A 19,984-nucleotide genomic window follows, 5' to 3' on the forward strand; every position below is an offset into this window, starting at 1 on the left:
GTCCCACCCCCTCTACCAGCTTATATTTCATCTCATTTCTGTGTCTTAGTTCTGATGCAGGGTCATACAGACTCGAAACGGCAGCTGTATCCCTCGCCACAGATGCTGTCAGACCTGCTGAGTTTTTCCAGGTATTTTTGTTTTTGATCATTAATCTTTGTTTCCTACCTCATCGATTTCTTACCCAAGCCAATAAGTTACCTCCAATTGCACATACCCTTATTTTCTTTACTCATCTTTTGTGTGGAACCTTTTGGAAGTTTGTATGAATAACATCCATAAACACTCCATTATCCATCACAATAGTTACCTCAAGAGCTTCAACTAGGTTGGTTAGACATGACTTAACCTTTAGCTACTTTCCTTGGCTAGATGACAAACAGCACCACGAGCAAAAGATTTATTCATCGATGATTGCAATATTGTAAACTCACAGGCTTTGAGCTCCATTATATATTTTTCATTGAAAACTTTTCTTGTTGCAGATAACACACAGTATGTACAAATACATAGTATGAAAATTCCAAAGGTATCCAGCTATTACTATGACAACACAAACCACAGGTAAATACCAATATTAACGTGCACGGACAAACAGACCTAAACAAAATATAGAGAATACAAATTTAAAACTGGTTTACAAATAATAGTTGCCAATGTGGATTAATTTTGTGAACTTTTTTTATTTGGACAAAAAAGTGAAAGATGCACAAGCTGTATGATTTTTTTAAATATAAGTTTTAACAATTTTAAAAGCTTTTTATAAACAAAAACAAATCCACAATTAACAGCCATCAGTTATCAGAAGTAGAGCAAAGCCTCCTTCACGTGTTGCTTTTACAAGGAATTCCATTCTGTCTCAATGATTTGTGATTTTAAGCCAGTGATATCACTATGAAAAGCCAAACTCCTGAAGGCACTGCCTTAAAGTGACTAGTTGGCATTAATCCAGTTTCTGTACATCATGGGCCAGCCACTGTGGACATCAGACTGAACAAAGCAAAATACTGCAAATGCTGGAAATCTGAAATAAAAAAAGGAATATTCTGGAAACACTCAGGTCAAGTTGCATCTGTGCAGAGAAGAAGATACAGTTTGTGCTTCAGAGGGTTCTGATGAAGGGTTATTAAGACCTGAAACATTAACCCTACTTCTTTAACGAAATGCACAGAAAACAAGCTTTTGATAAGGGTAGAAGATAGATCCCATAAAAAGATGCGCACATCTCAAGTTTCAGCTAGGATAAATATCCAAGTCAAACACTGAAGCAAAAAAAATTAGAAGCTTTTTTTTAAAAAAACAAAGCACTGACAAAACAGTCCAACTGTTTTAATTACAAGTGCAACAGTTCAGTTCTTCACTGTTTAGAGAAAAGGTGCATTTTTCAGTAATATTTAATATATAATGGTATAAAGATAACAGTTCAGTTGTGAATTCAAGATTTGTGGTAAGTTTCATACAATTTGGCTGTGAAATATTTGTTTTCCATGATTTTACCTATATTCTAAATAAAACAGAAAAATTAGATAAAATGCCCTGAAATTGTTTCTGCTACAGTGGTTCAAGCTTAAGGAATTCATGTAATTGGAAAATTGGCTGTGATTTCATTTATCATTTAATGTTAAGACCATTCACAACAGCAAATTTACTTCAAGTTAGATAATCACAGGCAAGGATGGCAAACCAATCAGGAGAGGGTGCAAATCAATCTAATGGATAATCAGCAAGCAAGGGTACATTTTACCAGAGGTAGGTAACACTGTGTATATATGTCAAATATAAAAAGCCAGCACCATATACACTTACAATTAAATCCCTAATGAAAAAACATTTGAAACTAGATGAAAATGACTTAAATTCTGACAGGGTAACAAGGGGTAAACTTTTAGTCTTGTGATATAGTTGATGCACCATATACAAGGCTTGTTGAGCGATCCAATCAGCTGCACAAGTTTAAAAACTCACTCCAAGTACGAACATCAGAAATGATGCTGCGTCTTCACTTCCAGTAAATGGAATGCAACTACAATGGGCAGGCCAACATTTGCACATGTTGGTATCTGGCAACGACAATCACTGTTGGCAACCAGTTTATTCCCATGTTTTATACCAATATTTTGGAACAAGTGCAGCAAAGTAAAAAGAAAATTGTCAAAAAACATATTGTTTGTTAGTACTAGTCCAAAATGTAATGCATAGAATTGCAAAGCAGTCTGACTGGAGGACTGAGATCAGAATTAGCATTGGAATGCTTGTTGGAAGAGGAAAAACATCACTATTTGGAATTTTATTAGTAAACTACTTGCTTCATTGCTCATTTAGCAATTTTTGCAAAAACAGTTTGTAGTTTTGAGTAAAGACACAATGAGTATGTTTTCTATTTGCACTGTTTCAACTAAAAATTTACAGTACTCATTATCCACAATTAATATTTATTGTGAACTGCATGGGTTCCAATTGGAAAAAAATGTTGCCACCTTTTCTTCTCTTGTGATGTTGTAGTATAGCCAACATCAATTCTACATCGCATACTTCTGAGTCCAGTCTCTTGCTTGTTTGTTGTACCTACCAAAAATAAAACAGGCAACATGAACTTAGCACAAAACACACTTATGAAAATAAGGGATTTAGGTGAAGTCTATGGATTTTAATGGTTCTACCTTGAATTTTTGACAGACGAACTTTATTAAAAGCAGATGGTAAATGGATAAAATCTTTGATATTTAAATTTAATACAGTTTTCATCACCTAAACTGATGTTTTACCAAACCCAAATTTAACAGGAGCACCTGGATTGACAGAAGGGAATCTGGCAGATAAACAGATGGTTAAAGGAATCTCAAATGACTGCAATACCTATTTGTTCTGGATTTCCCAATTTTTCTACTTTAGCCCTCTCCAACTGCACTCACCTTCATTGGCCTGTTGCCTAAATTGGATAGCTTGGAAGCCTACTTAAACTGGTGGGCTCTATAGTGATTTTAAGGTTGGCATCTTCTCTGAGATGGAGGCCTCACAATAGGTTTGTCTGAAGTTAGTCATCACTACATTTCAGTGCTCAAATCTGTAGTGAGAGAGTCCACGGCTCAGGGAACTTTTTAAGGCCTTCTCTTTTGGGCCTGGTTATGTCATGGGTGGGTACACGAAAAGTTGTGAGCCTGCAGAGGAGCTGATTTTATAGACAGAATGGCTATGTTCTGAAACAATTAAAAATATAGCCAATGGCACAGTCTCCTACAGCTTCCATTGTCTACAGTGGATAACTGGGACACAGGGCCACACAATTAATGGGTATTGGAGGATTATCAGGACAAGTCAAAGACTTCAGGTCAGGAAAGAATCTTAACTTCCAGTTACCTTTTCTCTCTCGAGCAATTCAGTGAAAATTAAAAACTGCAATTTATGTGCATCTAATCAGATGCACAAAAGGTTTTCAAAATGCCTGCTTTCAAGAACACTGGTTTAACAAATGAATGGTGCATCAAGTATGTTTAGAAACAAATAGAATGTTATTTTCCCCCAGTTTATTGAAGGCACTTCTTCAATTAGCTTTGTAACTTTCATAGAAATTAACCAGCATAGTTATAGAAGCAAAAGGTCATCACTGGAGTGCTTTCTTGCACTTTGATGAAATATAAATGTCAGAAACTGCTTTTCCATTTGATTAAACAACATACTTGAGTGATGCTCAAGGCTCTATATTTTACTTACTTTTCCTTATCTGTTTTGTACATGTGTGCAATTTCTGGAACCAGTGGATCATCAGGATTAGGATCACACAAGAGTGAACAAATTGACAATAAAACTGTCAAGAAAGAAGAACAATGCCCATTACTTTTCAAACCAGCTGAATTATTGAAAAGCAAACTGCACACATTTAATTAGTGTAATTAAGATACTATACCAGACTAAAATTGTACGTGTAAAAGCAAGCAGAGAGCTTGCATTTATGTAGCACCTATCAGGACATTCCAAAGCAATTCACAACCAGTTCACCCTTTTGAAGTGCAGTCACTGTTGTTATATAGGCAAACATGGCAGCCAGTTTGTGCAGTCTCACAAACAGTCATGAGATTAATGACCAGTTACTCTGTTTTAGTGGTTTAGGTTGAGGGGTGAATATTGGCCAGGACACTAGGAGAACTCTCGACTTTTCTTCCAATAGTGCCACAGACTCTTTATACGCACACCTCATAAGGCAGTCGGGGCCGCAGTTGAAAATCTCATCTGAAAGATGTGACCAACAAACACTCCCTTCAATACTACAGTGAATACAAGAAAAAATAAATCAGATTTACCATAATAGGGATTTAGCATCATGCCTAAATGAGAACATCCATCAAAGCTATCTACTGAAATCCCAGTTTCCTCTTCTTAAACTAATCCTTTTATTCCTCTTCTAGTTTCTTTTTCCGTCAGATCCTACTCTAGGTAATGTTGTAGTCTCTGCCTCAATGGCCGTTTGAGGTAAAACACTCCATCTTGTAATAACTCTAGAAAATAGTCTCTTAACTTTGTCCTTCATTCTTCTGATGATCCTCAGTTCCGCACCAGATGAGGTACAGTGCGATTACATTTCCAAAGTAAAATTCATAACTATTCTGCTCCAAGATACACCTTAACCCTCTGAATATGGATGGGATCTTTCCTCTTCCTACACTAGTTATCAATGTGCTCTCTAAGTAGCCAGTTTAAAATCAAACTTATATCCTGTGAATAGAGAACCATCATGGGAGATAAACTGAGGTTGGCCGATTATCAGGACACTTCTCAATAGTCTGAGCTTAAAAACCAGGTCTTTCCATTTCAAACAGTCCCCATCTGGTTTTAAATGTTTACTTTGTTGAACAAAAAACGTTCACTAAAATCAAAGAGGGGACAATTTATTAACATGAAATTGATTCACTCAAACAGTATTCTTACAATACTAAGAACATCAGCCATACCTTTTGATATCGTTAATGCTGGTGACCACTGTGACCGCAGAATGTCAAGACATATGCTGCCATTGCTGTTTATGTTTGGATGATATATTTTTGTTGTAAATGCAACCTTTAAATTATAAAAAGTTACCATTATTTCCAGAGAAAAGATTCCTTTCTCGTTTCCCAAAGTGCATAATGTTTTAAAAGTGAAAGTTACCTTTGGTGGTTTAAAAGGGTAATCTGTAGGGAATTGAATTGCAAGAAAGAAAACTCCTCCCTGATACGGACTGTCGTACTGGGAGGAAAACAGAAAATCCCACGTGTTAAATGCAAACAGGATTTCACATATAAAACTTGAATAAAATGTAAAATAAAAATTCATCAGCTACTCACAGGTCCCATTATAGTGGCTTGCCAAGCGAACACTAAACATTGAAGACAAGAGATATTAAGCAATATTTAGAACAAAGTCTCATTCAAAATAAAAAATGCAAATCTTAAAAAGAAAAAATACCCTTACTATCATCTCCTGCTGGACCTGCTGAACACTGAGCTGGTGGGTCTCGTTGCAAGTCTTTCAATTCCTAAATGATCAAAAGAGAATAAAATTGTTACTGCAGCAAAATCATCTCCTGCGCAAAAAATTTAACTACGTCTTCTGAAGTACTTGATATGTTAGGCAGAGAGTGTAGTTTACACAAGCTTAGCTGCCAGATGTTTTTAAAATATCTTTAAACCGGTGCTCCTGGGGGGGAGAATTATATTACTCACATTGGATTGAAGTGCAAATCATGAATTGGACTTCATTCAAATTGAAGGTTGAAAAGTAAACAAGGTGCCAAGACATCCAAGACTTGTCAATACTCGCATCAGAGTATGTGACATGCTAAGGGCCAAAACAATAACAGCATTGATGCTGCATTAAAAAGTAAGAGTGACACATAGCAAGACTACACAACACTGCAAAACTGAAGAATCAGTGAGATACAGTATTGCTCAGAATGGAAAAGATCTCAAGTTAGTCTTCAACTGAACGTGCATCAAGATGATATTTTTGTCAAATTAAACAGAATAAATGTTATACTTATTAGTGACAGGATACTATAAATGTTAGCTTCAGAATTAATTTTCCAGAACTTTTTTTCGCAATGCAATTAGCCAATAATAGCTGTACAAATGTCATACAATGATGATGTGGATTCCAATTCCATGACTAAGAGTCTACAGTATATGTACTGTGCATATTTGCAGTCACATAGGGGACAGAGCAGAGATACAAGTTTAGTAATGACCTGCTTATTACAGTTGTTATTGCTGCACCAATTGTTTTTAGTGTTAGACGATAACTACAACAGCTATTTTGTTCCAACCGCGCAAGATGTAAAGTGGTACTTATGCCCATCGCAACCAGAACAATGTTATTGGGTCTATTTGAAAACAAAACTGATTTATTTTACTGAATAACCGTGATCAGTATTCAATAAAGAACCATATAGTAGGAATTTAATACATCTGGTAATTTGCCTATACATTATAGCAGAACACATTATTGACCAATATTGGAACGTATTCGCAGCGCTAACAAAAATAAAATCTCAGTCACTAGTTTGAAGTAGAATATTTACATCCCATCTTAAAATTGTAAAATTTTTGTAAGTGGGAAGAAACTATACACACTCTGGTGTTTGATTTGCACAATTTTCCAATCAAATCTTTCAACAATCAGACATTACTTTAAATTTTGTGAAGATCAGTCAGCACAATGATAGGTTTAATGTTGTATTAAACCAGTAAATGTCCCTGGTGTTGCTCATGATTATTCTGGGACATGGATCAGGAGTGGAGCAGTTGGGTGGGAATGGTGCACATGCAGGGGAACGGAGTAGTTCAGTACAATAGGAGCAGCAGCAGGACACAAGGCCTGACCGAGTTGAAGCAAGAATAGAGTGGGTATGAATCCTGGCAAATTCTAGCACTTGCGATGAGCAGAGGCATTCTGAATATTGAGGCAAGGAAACTAGCTAATCCCCAGACTAATAGGGAGAATGGCAGGTTCAATTCTCTACAACATACTTTATGCTCATGAATGCACATGCACTCATTCAATTGTTCACAGAAGTTGGATTTTAAACTGTTTTAGAAAGGACACAAGTGTTATGACATTTAACATACAATGTATTGTTCTGCTAAGGAAAAGCTATGCCAAATTAACTTTTTTAAAAAACTATTAATTAGGAGCTCAGGTCACAAGTTTAACTACAATTTTCTCAGGGAGGTTTGTAAATTGTAAAGTTCTAATCAGCTTCAGCAGCAGTCTGTATTAAGTATTTGTCCTTTCCTTAAAAAATGTTCTGCATTTGTAGCAAATTAAGTGCAATGTCACAGTGTACGTGCTACTTTTAATACTACAAAGGCTTGTACATGGTTATTTAAATTGCTTTCCTCACATATTGTTAAAAATATATGTGTTTCTCTTGTTTTTAGGACCAGATCATCTGAATAGTCACTGCCAGACCTAGAGAGAACAAGTCCAGCATTCTCAGAGAAAGGTCTGTCTAATAGATCATCAAAAATAAAATCCATGCACCCTCACCAACTCTAAAATGTGGTGGTGCTCAGATCCAAAAGGAAGACAGGCTTCTGTTGAATTCTGGTAGATGTAGCCAAGAGTGGTACTGGTTCATTCGGGGGTTACAGTATACTACCTGGTTGGAACTCTTCACTTAGGATGTTTCACAGTTGGCCCAGTGACAGTCTTAAGAACTCTGAGGTGCCTGAAAGAGCTGTAGGCCTTCAACAAAAATTATTTAAGATTTCAAGCACTTAATAAGCAGCTGTTTCAAGGTCCTTTCTGAATGATTAATTGTGATTGTACTTCCTTGGTAGGCTTGCGGCCTAGTCACTTCGGATTTATTTTATGAATGACATTTTTAGTCAATCAGGTGCAGGACAGGCATATACTGGAGGCTCAAGGGATGGTATGACACACACACACACAGACAATATCCTGTGGCACTGTCAGTTAGAGGATATGCTGTTTTATAATGGTGGTACCAGTAGACCATGCAACACAGAGTGGAGGAGTGGGCCAGATGGAGAGGGAAGCTCTAGAATTAAGTGTATTGGGACAGAGGGGGCAGAGAGCGTGGGAGAGAGGTGGGAACTGGAAGCACTGTAGGGAAAAATAAGCTTAAGGGCCAGAAAAGTACTTGAGGACATGTAGCTAGAAGCAGTCCAAGACACGTGGTTGGGCCTCAAGTATAGGCCAAGGTCTGGGAGAGGCCAGACCCAGAAATGAAGCAGTGGCAACAGCTGACTGAGGGAGGTCGATCCACCAGAAATGAGCAGGACCAGAAATGTCTGGCAGTGAAGATGCAGCTGAAGGGGCATGAATCTTCATTTAAAATTAGATTCAAACTCTAATATTTGCACAGAACAGCTGCTTACTTCAGTTGACTTGGCAGCCTTATTTTTTTTTTAAAGTTATTTATATTCGATACACCCTAAAATAACCAACTGACACAAAAAACAAGTTATTTGTAGCTGTCAATCTCACAGAGTAAATTAGAGACGTGAAAAAAAACGATGAATCCAGGGACCAAACTGCAAGAGCGTAATTTAATTCAGTTCCAATAACAAATAGAAGTCTACCACTTGAGTAATTTAAGTTAAATCCCAGGAGCAACAATTGTAAACTATACCGATAGAGAACATTGTAAACCATATATTGGACAATTTTTGCAATGCAAATCAAGGACGTACAAAACCAGCAATGAACAGGCCAAAATTTTGATGATTCAGATGTATCAAGCCAATAGATATTTAAAGGAGCATTTAAGGAAAAACAAAAAGGGATGTGAGGTATAGGAAACCAAGAGCTTCACAATTAAAGTGTTTCCTTACAATAACATTCTTGCTAATGGGATGAACTACAGCAATTTTATAAAACAAAATGACTGTATTGTTCATCTCCCTAATAGCTCAGTTGGTTAAGGCAGAGTTTGACTGAGCTATACCTACCAGAACATCCCAGGTTCCATTCCCAGTCTGTGCTGAGTTAGCTGATCTCAGCCGAGGTGGCGGGAGGGGCCCTCAGCACCCACATGCTAAGGAAGAGTAAAATCAGTCAATGTTCCAGGTCCTGATCAGTACTTCCCCTGTTGTAAAGTGCATGTGTGGATAGGATCGGGCTCAGCTGTGATGCCCCTTAGTGTCGAACAGCTTGCCAAACCCAATCTCTAGGATCACATATGAAGAATGGCAACTTGAGCGAGGTAACGATTGGTGGCCAGTATTTGTTGAACTGTCCCCCAGCATGCCTTCAGTAGAAGGGGTGATAACTGGAGAGGAAAAATAAGTTTTTTTATGTAAAACATTGTACAAAAATTAGGAGCTTCATCCTTAACTTCCAATGCTGCTGGTAGAATCAAAGGATACTCTACCTAGTTAATAAAAGTGATTGTTTTTCTGTGTCATTTCCAGCAGAGTAACATTCCTGCTACCTTGCCTCGGCTGCCATTTCCAGTGTAGACAAGTTGAGCAGATTGCTGCTGCATGTATGTCCGCCTGCAGCCTGACCCCATTTCACAGGCTACCTAAAAGGACATAGACAGATGTGAAAGGCTCACTCACTGTCTCCAACAAGTTCATCTAAAAAGAGAGGCAGAGCCAGATGAGTTACAGGTGCATTACAAAAACTATGTAACCTCAAGCGGAACAAAGGTTTATACATAAAAATTAAGATGCACGACTTCAAGGAAACACAATTTAAAGTAGAGCACTTACGCTAAAATCTGGACGAATCGAGCAAATTTCATCTGGACCCCATTATCAAATCAGTGATGGGAACAACACCAAACCTGTCACGTTGCAGGAATATCTGCTATATTCAAAAACAATTACCTATTTAAAATTCAAAAGCTAGCTTTAAGGAATACACAATGTAGCACAGTTCCTCCAATCAGAACAGTACAACACAGGAGGAGGCCATTTGACTCACTGCATCTGAGTCAGCTCTTCTGAAGAACATTTCAGTTAATCCCACTCTACTTTATATACCCGTAAATACTTTCTCTTTCAAGAACTTTCCCAGTTACTTTTTAAAGGTTACTATTGAATCTGTATCAATCACCTAATCAAGCTGTGCATTCTAAATCCTAACCATCATTGCATTAAAAGGATTTTACTCATGTTGCCTCTGGTTGTTAAGCCACCCACCTGAAATCTGTGTTGGTTATCAACCCTTCAACCATTGCAAACAAGTTCTCTTTATTTACTCTTATCAAAACCCCTCATAACTTTAAATAACACTATTGCATCTTCTCTTCGCCTTTTCTCCTCAAAGGAGAACAATGCCAGCTTCTCCAATCTGTCCACATAACTAAAATCCCTCGTCCCTGGAACCGTTCCAGTCAATCTCTTCTGGCCTTCTCCAAAGCCTTCATGTCCTTCCAAATGTGTGGTGCCCAGAACTGGATGCAATACATAACACACTACCTTAACACCAGCTGGAGTAAGTTTAGCACAACTTCCTGTCTTTTGTACCCTACACCTTTATTTTTCAAGTTCTGGATCTCATATAATTTATTAACTGCTTTATTAAACATCCTTGTCACCTTCAAAGATTTGTACACAAACACCTCCAGATCTCTATGTTTGCACCCTTTAAAATTGTACTACTTAGCTTGCATTCTCTCTCCTTATTCTTTCTACCAAAATGCATCATCTCACACTTGTGTTGCATTTCATCTATTATGACTGCAAATTCCAACACCCTACGTCCTTTTGAAGTCTATCACTATCTTTCTCATTCTAATGCGTGACTCCTCAAGCACTAAACACGACTCAAATCATTTGTCGCGAACATCTAGTTCATGATTCTTGTGTATAACGTTTAGTTTTATGAATTAAAGTTTAACTGATGAATTAGGATAGATGCAATTAAAGCAGCTTGGGGGTTTTCACACTTAAAAGGTTGGAGCCATGTTCACTTAAGAAGTTAACAGTTTGATAAATAAAATCATAAAACAGTAGGTGTGTTTACTCAGCTGGGGAGCTTGCAGTATGGCAGCCCAGAGAAATGCTTTGATTTGGGAGTTATAACTAAATTAATTTAAAAGCTTCAGTAAACCCTGAAATGCTGCAAAACCCATTTACTTTATCAGGTCAAAGAAGAAATTATGAGGTATAATTAATCTCAGGGTTGGTTTGAGGACAACACAGAGCACGATAGGTTGTCATGGAGATTGGTGGAGCTTTGGAGGGGGGGGGGTCCTCTGGTTTCAATTTATTTGGATAGTTGCTGGGAGATTTAGTTGCAACTTGAACCTTGTGGGGTTTGCAGCTCACTAAGAGATAGGTGAAGTAAAGTTAGCTAGGTCTGCAGCATAACCACAGCAAAAAACTAACTTCATCATTAGCCATATGAAATGCAGATGAGGCTTAATCTCAGTTTGAATTTTGTGAGGAAACAGAAGCTAGGAGATGGCCTAGTTGAAACTAGTGGAAACATCTATAGTGGTCCTCAGAGAGTCTTGTGCCAAAGAACGCAACCAGATTAACTTGATAGTACTGAAAAGTAACCAGAATAAGAGACTGACGTGTCCACAGTCAAGAGATGGTAAATGAAAGTTTTACCTCTGAGAATAGTTAGAGCTGAGAATTCTCTAGTGGACTGTGGCATACTTATGGGTGGTCCCTATAAAAATAAATAACTCTAAGATTGACGTGTCTTTTAAGAGAATTCCTGGGGTGGTGGTTTGGGGGGAGGGGGTGGTGGGGTGCAGTAATAAGTAAACCTGAGTACACAACATACATAGTAAAAAGCTTTGGTGTTAACTTACCTGTATCTGCTTTGTTTAATTTGTTCTATATACAATAAAGTTCTGCTTTGTCAGAAGAAAGTGAATTCTTCCGGCATAATTCTATTAGGTAAAACAAGGTATTCGGAGTTCTCTTTAAATGTTAACAGCCCCTAATCGGATCATAACAATTTGCATTAAATATTGTACCCAGCTCACCCACATACTCATTAGTATTAAACCATATTTCAACAGGAGTTGACCCTGACGTACCACAATGATTCTGTCTGTAAGAACAAGCAAACCAATTTCTACATAATTTAGTGCCGGGAAGTCACCAGGAGATAAAATACTCTACATAGCTTAACCAACCACCAGTAAGACAATACAAAGTTTAAGCATATACTGGTTGATCTCTTGTGGCAGTGCTCATGGCAACTTAAGAATCATGGTGTATAAGAGTTGGAGGGTTATACCACATAGCACTTTGCCAAGTTTGTCAAGTTGTCTCAAGTGGTGCTACAGGGGTTTGGAAGTTAATAGGAGGATACATTTAGGAATATGGAGGAAGCCACCTGGAATTTGGGCTGGAAGTTGAGGGGAGCCATACATGTTGACAAACGATGTATTAAGCATTGTGGTTTTAAAAACGTATTTTTATCAACTTGTCCCACTTTTGAAACTTTTGCTTGGAAGGGCCTCACATTACTTGAGCTATTCTCATGTTCTCCATTTAACACCGTCAATTTCATATATACTTTTCCTGCAGTCTTGAGAAGACTGTTTACATTATCTAACAATCTCTTCTCTTAGTGTCTGATTGCTGACTTACTTTTTTTTCCTGCCCTAATTCTATTAAAATGCTTTTTCAATCAAATTCTGAAGGTGGTCCCAGCCTAAAATATTGACCCACCTGTTCGCTCCATGTAAGCTGATTAACTTACTAACATGGTTCTAGCCTGTATAGTTTTTGAAATTTTTTTTTGTTCTGTTGCACTTACAGTTGCTGTGACTGTTGACAAAATGTCAGACAGAGCTAGCTGTCAATCATGGTGCAATAAGCCAATTGGCTACATAGAATATACCCAGAATACATTTGTCTTGGTTGCCAAATTGACTAATACAGCCTTTTAGGAGTGCACTATATCCAATTAACTACATCAGAGATTAATAAATAGGTATTAGTCCTTCATAAATTGTATAGGATTTCAAAAAATTAATAACATATCTAGCATTGCTTGCACTATGATAAAGGAATGTTTAACAATGTACAATTGGGATTTATACTTCACAACTTTTGAAAACATCTAAGATGTAAAACAAGAAGTAATTTTCATGCAAGTGACTTAAAAGACAAAAACAAAACTGCCAAATAATGAAAATGTGACACTCTGTTAGGTCATCTATATCTCAAATCCTGTGGATAGAAAATACGTCATGACCTAAACATCTCAAATTGAGAAACAAGTTAGTTTAAGGATTACTGTCAGTCTCATGAGTAAAGAAATTTTAGGAGAATAAAATTTGTTTTTTTTTTGGTGAAGTTTGTGCTCAAGGTAGGTAACGAACATCAGTCTGTGGAATGTAGCATAGTCACTTTGGGAGCGTATAGCAGTCTCTCACTCAGATATACAGTAAAACACTCCATTCTGCTCCAACATACCCACAGGTTCAGTCTTAGATGGTCACATGCCTATTCCACCCTCCAGGCTTTGACACGACTCCAGTTCCCAAAAGTTTCTATAACATTATGATCATTGTTTTTCTCAGCATCTTCAGTATTCAGGGATGGATATAATGATAACGGAAGATTTTTCTATCAGTCACACAAGCTTTAACGATTTAAGTTGGGGATCATCCAAATCATCATATACTCTCAGTTTCTTCAGAACAATGTGAAAGTAGGACATAGTACATATTAATTATGTCTAGCATTTCCTATTAAATGCAAGATGGCTTTCTTCTTGCAATGATTCAATCGTTTGACCATTCTTGTGTTTATGTATTTACAAAAGCCCTCATTATTGTCCCCCATGTTGACTGTCAGTCTTCTATCAGACCCATGAATAGAATGATGGGTAGACCCATCGCTTCAGCCTGTTCCTGTCCCATGAACTTATTTCTTCCTATCTTGACTATTTTTTTTCTCCCCTTGTCTAGTCTTTTCCCACCTATATTCGCGATTTGTCTGATGCCCTACATCATTTCAACAATTTCCAGTTTCCTGGCCCTAAGTGCCTCCTCTTCACTATGGCCCTCCAATTCCTCTAGACCTCATCAGGACATTCTGAGAACTCTTTGCTTCTTCCTTGAACGAAGGCCCAAACAGTCTCCATTCACCACCCTCCTTCCCCCCGGCTGAACTTGTTCTCTCATTGAACAATTTCTCCTTTAACTTGTCTCACTTCCTCCAAATAAAAGGTGTGGCTATGGGTACCTGCATGGGCCCCAGTTATGCATGTCTTTTTGTGGAGTATGTGGAACATTCCTTATTCCAGTCCTACTGAGGCCCTCTCCCACAATTTTTTTCCCTATACATCAATGAATATATCAGTGCCCCTTCCTGCTCTCATTTGGAACAGGAAAAACTCATCAATTTTTTTCCAGTTTCCACCTTCCTCTCATCTTCACATGGTCTATCTCCCTTCCCTGACTTCTCTGTCTCCATTTCTGGGGATAGACTTGTCTACTAATACTCATTACAAGCCCACCGTCTCCCACAGCTACCTCAACCACACCTCTTCACACCCTGCTCCATTCCATTCTCCCAGTTTCTCCATTGCGTCTCTCCGATGATAATACTTTCCGCAATGGTGCTTCCAACATGTCTTCCTTTTACCTCAACCAAGAAATTCCCCCACAACCATGGTTGACAGAGCCTTCAACTGCATCCAACCCATTTCCCACACTTCAGCCTTTACTTCCTCCCCTCCCTTCCAGAAACATGATAGGGTTCTCCTTGTCCTCACCTTCCACCCCACCAGCCTCCATATCCATAGGACCATCCTCCGCCATTTCCGCCAACTCCTGCATGATGTCATCAAACACACCTTCCCATCCCATCAGCATTCCAATGGGACAATTCCCTCAGTGACACTCTAATCCACTCCTCTATCACCCCCAACACGTCATCCTCTTCCCATGCAATCACAGGTGGTGTAACACCTGCCTCTTTACCTCCTCACCATCCTAGGCCCCAAACACTCCTTCCTCTGCCACCCAAAACACTATTTTTCTTCGATTTGCAACACAACTTTAATAGTCTAAGCACATTTCCCCAATTTGATCTCAAACTTATCTCAGCCCATCTTTGGACAGTCAAGTCCCTCAGTCAGAACCCTTTTACCTTCTCTTATTTTTTTCCGTCACTATCTTTTCTTTAGCCTATCTGCCTTGAACAACAGCTTTCTATCTTGCCCTGGAGTTCAGTATTTTAGACGACTGTCTCTCTCTTAACCTATCCCAAACATGTTAGCTTCCTGCCTTACGAGTTTAAATCTGACCTGTTTACATTCTGTGCTCCGTTATGGGCATCACATTGGTTTTGTGAAAGCCATCTCATCTATACAGCCTCCCCATACAGAAATCTGAAACATTCTTTTCCACATCTGTTAACTATTGTCCACACTGGCTTGGTGGGCAGCACTATGCGCAATCTGAAATTGCTTCCCTACAGGTCCTGTTCCTCATTCTAACGCCCAAATCCTCAAACTCTAACAGATTTACATTTTGAACTTCTCTGGATCACTGATTCTAAAGGTGAACCTCAATCTGAAGTTGATCACTTCCCCTTCCCATCTATTCAAACCATTACGTCTGTTACTATGACACCTGGGGACTTGGGAATACTGGCCACGACAGCAAAAAAATCTATTCTTCTAACAGAATTTCCTATAACTACTGCTTGCCTCTTAGTGACTGCTCACTTTCTTCTCACCTGGATAACTACTTGCTCCACAGTACCCAGTTGTGATTCCATCCCCGCATCACTGTATTTGTTTGCATCATAGGAATTCAATATACTTTTGCCACTGGAAAACTTCAGCCTAGAGTTTCTTGTACACCCTGTAACAATTCTATGATCCTCACGTGGGATGGTCACCTAGATGTCTTTCCCTTGCTATTCTTCTTTAGATGGGGAAGGAGGTGGGTGGCAGTGGGAACCCTATCATGCAGTGTGTGTTCTAGGAACCTTGCATCCCACTACATGGCGTGGAGTTTGTCTAGCCATTTAACAAACTGAGCAACTTCACGCTTCAGCAGGTCCACCTGAAGACATTTCTTTTATCTGTGTTTTTCCTGTTGCAGAAATTCTCATTGTTTGCAGGTTCCACGCAACGCTCACTGCCACAGGTAGCAAAATGAAATCATTTTGTACCAATAGATCAGCGTCAATGCTTTGATCAAATGCTCTTACAGCTCATGTTCCTCATTCTGATTTAAACCACTCATTCCTGTTAAATCCAAACTCCCTCTATTCACTCGGCTCTCTTCTGGACAGTCCTGGAGTGGATCGTGAACTTAAAACCTTCAGGGTTGCTTCAAAATGAATCAGAATAATACTGGCATCATGAAATACACTTTGCATCCCAGCAATGCTTCATATGAAAACTTGCAGGTTGCAAAGGAAAAGGAACATTAAAGCACAGCATATTCAGATCACTCAATTTCCAATAAAATGGTGCTGCACTTCTCCCATAAGCAATATTAGGTCTTTGAAGCTACCTGGAAAGTGCACTTTTATAGAATGACGAGTGCTAAAAACTGTTTGTACTTTGACAGGATTTCATCTCTCAGCTCAATTCTTTAAATTGCATTTTAATATTTCCACAATAGCAAGACAGCCACAGTAAATCCTGTGATATGGTCAGATTTTTTTAAAATGAAACTATCCTTAGAAAGTAAAGTGAATTCCAATCATTGTCACAGCTCTGGCACATTGGTTTTTAGGGGCTGGGAAATCCTTAAAATGGCCTGGCATACCTCCATCACCTTCCCAAGCCCATGACAGTACTGGTGTTATCGATAGGGTAGGAAAGGTTGTGAGTACAAACAGGCAGCTGGCTTGTTCAACACATTCACATTTTAAACAGCGCTTTGGACAAGCTAACAAGAGGAGCAGCATGGCAGTTCAAATCGGAATTTAAAATCTGTATCAGGCTGTTGGCAGCAGAACTGAAAGCGTTACCAATCCTACTACCCATTAGGGAAGATCACTCCTTCAACATAACGCATCCATTACACTTCAAAAGTGTAATTAAAACTGTACTTAGTAGTACAGAACTTGAGTATTGTTAAATGAGGCATGCTGTCAAAGCATTTTGTCCTTTTTTTCCCCATTCATTGAGATGTGGGTATCGCCAGCTGGCCAGCATTTATTACCTAACCCTAATTGCCCTCAAGAAGGTAGTAGTGAGCTGCCTTCTTGAGCTGTTGCAGTCTATGTGGTGTAGGTACACCCACAGTGCTGTCAGGAAGGCAGTTCCAGGATTTTGACCTAGCGACAGTGAACGAATGGCGATATATTTCCAAGTCAAGGTGGTGAATGGTTTGCAGAGGAACTTCCAGGTGGTGGTGGTCTTGCAGTCATCAGGACAGAATCACAAGAATACCAAATCTCAAAGCGAACAACAATTTATATTGCATGAGAAGAGGGTGCTGATTGGTTGGCATGTGGACTCTGATTGGTAGAGCTGTTGCCATGGGGAATACACCAGGGAACAGTTAACTGCCATGCATTTGTTTGGGGTTACTTCAAAAGTAATCTCATCTGACTCTCATTCATTCTTCCTCCCTGACCCATCTCACCAAAATCTTATTGCAAGCTTACCCATTATCAAGCCAATAGGAAATGTTGTTTATTATCATATTTATATACTGAGAATAAAATTGAAGCCAACAGAACCGTCTGTGTGTCCAGTCCAATGACTTATAAAGTTATAAAAGCAAAGAACTGCGGATGCTGGAAATCCAAAACAAAAACAAAAATACCTGGAAAAACTCAGCAGGTCTGGCAGCATCGGTGGAGAGGAGCACAATTGACGTTTCGAGTCCTCATGAACCTTCAACAGAACTAAGTAAAAATAGAAAAAGGGTGAAATATAAGCTGGTTTAAGGGGGGGGGGGCGTTGAGACAAGAGCTAGGTAGAGGGCCAGTGATAGGTGGAAATAACCAAAAGATGTCACAGACAAAAGGACAAAGAGGTGTTGAAGGTGGTGATATTATCTAAAGGAATGTGCTAATTAAGGGTAGAAAGCAGGACAAACAAGGTGCAGATAGCCCTTGTGGGGGTGGGGTGAAGGAATCTAAAAAGGCTAAAAGGTAGAGATAAAACAATGGATGGAAATACGTTTTAAAATAATGGAAATAGGCGGGAAAAGAAAAATCTATATAAATTATTAGAAAAAACAAAAAGGAGGGGGAGAAATGGAAAGGGGGTGGGGATGGAGGAGAGAGTTCATGATCTAAAATTGTTGAACTCAATATTCAGTCCGGAATAGTGCCTGCTGAGTTTTTCCAGGTAATTCTGTTTTTGTTTTGGATTTCCAGCATCCGCAGTTTTTTGTTTTTATCCCAATTTATCAATCTATCCGCATAACCGAAGTTCCTCATCTCTTGTGAATCTTTTCTGCACCCTGTTTTATTCTCAGGATATAAATACGATAAATAATAATAAAAAACATTTTTTGTTGGCTTGGTAACGGGCGGAGCTTGCAGCAAGATTTTGGAGAGACGGGTCAGGGAGGAAGAATATAAATAATAATAATAAACATTTTTTGTTGGCTTGGTAACGGGCGGAGCTTGCAGCAAGATTTTGGAGAGACGGGTCAGGGAGGAAGAATAAACAGAGGGATCAGATTAAAATAACCCAGTGGATGGCCGCTGTTTAGGGGACGACTGGTCTGAGGCTGGCTTTATACTTTAGCCCAAGGCCCTTTGTGAGATCGGCCGGACGCGGACCCCCTACGTGGCAATAAAACGGAAAGGCCAGCCCCACACTGGGCCTGAGGTCGGCGGCTAACAGAGAGAGGGAGGCCTCACAATACCCGGCCCAACCTCCCCTCGCACGGGGCTGGGAGACAATGAAAGTAGCCTGGGCCGGAACTGCAGCCTGACACACTGCAGCTGGGAGCAGAGGATCCCTTACCTTCTCTATCCGCCTCTTGGCCATGATATGAAGGGATGAAAGCGCCGCCCTCCTCTCAGCCGGCCGCCGCCACCACCACTTCCCCTCGCCCACTTCCGGTTCCAGCCGGACGCCAGAACCGCCTCTTCACGCATGTGCACCATGCACGCTGGGAGCTGTAGTCCCGCAGATAGCTATTTTCGCGCAGCCGGATCCCTGCACAGGCACTATATTCCAATTGCACGCTGGGAGTTGTAGTTCTTCAGGCGGCCGTTTCTCATGAGAAACCGGAAGAAAAACAGAGATAAAAACAAAAAAACTGCGGATGCTGGAAATCCAAAACAAAAACAGAATTACCTGGAAAAACTCAGCAGGTCTGGCAGCATCGGCGGAGAAGAAAAGAGTTGACGTTTCGAGTCCTCATGACGCTTCAACAGAACTTGAGTTCGAGTCCAAGAAAGAGTTGAAATCTAAGTTGGTTTAAGGTGTGTGTGTTGGGGGGCGGAGAGATAGAGAGACAGAGAGGTGGAGGGGGGGGTGTGGTTGTAGGGACAAACAAGCAGTGATAGAAGCAGATCATCAAAAGATGTCAACAACAATAGTACAAAAGAACACATAGGTGTTAAAGTTAAAGAGTTGGTGATATTATCTAAACGAATGTGCTAATTAAGAATGGATGGTAGGGCACTCAAGGTATAGCTCTAGTGGGGGTAGGGAGAGCATAAAAGATTTTTTTTTAAAAAAATAATGGAAATAGGTGGGAAAAGGAAAATCTTTATAATTTATTGGGAAAAAAAAGGAAGGGGGAAACAGAAAGGGGGTGGGGATGGGGGAGAGAGCTCACGACCTAAAGTTGTTGAATTCAATATTCAGTCCGGAAGGCTGTAAAGTGCCTAGGCGGAAGATGAGGTGTTGTTCCTCCAGTTTGCGTTGGGTTTCACTGGAACAATGCAGCAAGCCAAGGACAGACATGTGGACAAGAGAGCAGGGTGGAGTGTTAAAATGGCAAGCGACAGGGAGGTTTGGGTCATTCTTGCGGACAGACCGCAGGTGTTCTGCAAAGCGGTCGCCCAGTTTACGTTTGGTCTCTCCAATGTAGAGGAGACCACATTGGGAGCAACGAATGCAGTAG

General features: G+C 39.5%; 1 protein-coding gene and 1 long non-coding RNA gene across 8 annotated transcripts in view; one reads left to right on the forward strand and one right to left on the reverse strand.

The window, feature by feature from the left end:
• Positions 1 to 7,763, forward strand: part of LOC121289982 — a 20,887-nt gene extending 13,124 nt beyond the window's left edge. The window contains exons 2-3 of the long non-coding RNA XR_005945688.1: positions 486 to 564; positions 7,410 to 7,763. This is a non-coding gene — a long non-coding RNA (uncharacterized LOC121289982). The remainder of the gene's footprint in view (positions 1 to 485; positions 565 to 7,409) is intronic.
• On the reverse strand, positions 387 to 18,985 carry ube2d1b (ubiquitin-conjugating enzyme E2D 1b). 7 transcript variants are annotated; one of them, XM_041210018.1, is made up of 10 exons: positions 18,874 to 18,952; positions 9,711 to 9,807; positions 9,368 to 9,520; positions 8,946 to 9,265; positions 5,446 to 5,509; positions 5,319 to 5,350; positions 5,143 to 5,220; positions 4,947 to 5,052; positions 3,712 to 3,805; positions 387 to 2,565 (listed from the first exon to the last, which is right to left on the reverse strand). In XM_041210018.1, coding segments are annotated over exons 5-10 (357 nt in total). In that variant the 5' UTR covers positions 5,447 to 5,509; positions 8,946 to 9,265; positions 9,368 to 9,520; positions 9,711 to 9,807; positions 18,874 to 18,952; the 3' UTR covers positions 387 to 2,519. The 7 variants fall into 7 exon arrangements, with proteins under 7 accessions (XP_041065952.1, XP_041065951.1, XP_041065950.1 ...); XM_041210017.1 differs by lacking the exon at positions 9,711 to 9,807 and having other exon boundaries at positions 18,874 to 18,979; XM_041210016.1 differs by lacking the exon at positions 9,711 to 9,807 and having other exon boundaries at positions 9,368 to 9,575; positions 18,874 to 18,927.
• Between the last annotated feature and the right edge of the window lie 999 nt (positions 18,986 to 19,984).

The sequence above is a fragment of the Carcharodon carcharias genome, chromosome 17 (genome assembly GCF_017639515.1).
Source record: "Carcharodon carcharias isolate sCarCar2 chromosome 17, sCarCar2.pri, whole genome shotgun sequence".
In the NCBI taxonomy this organism is placed as follows: domain Eukaryota; kingdom Metazoa; phylum Chordata; class Chondrichthyes; order Lamniformes; family Lamnidae; genus Carcharodon; species Carcharodon carcharias.

Coding starts and splice junctions, on each gene's coding strand:
- ube2d1b (XM_041210013.1), bottom strand. CDS start 18,897: ATGGCCAAGAGGCGGATAGAGAAG. Junction 5,053..5,142: donor ACCCTTTTAAACCACCAAAG/GTAACTTTCACT, acceptor TATAATTTAAAG/GTTGCATTTACAACAAAAAT. Junction 3,806..4,946: donor AGCATTAACGATATCAAAAG/GTATGGCTGATG, acceptor CTTTCTTGACAG/TTTTATTGTCAATTTGTTCA.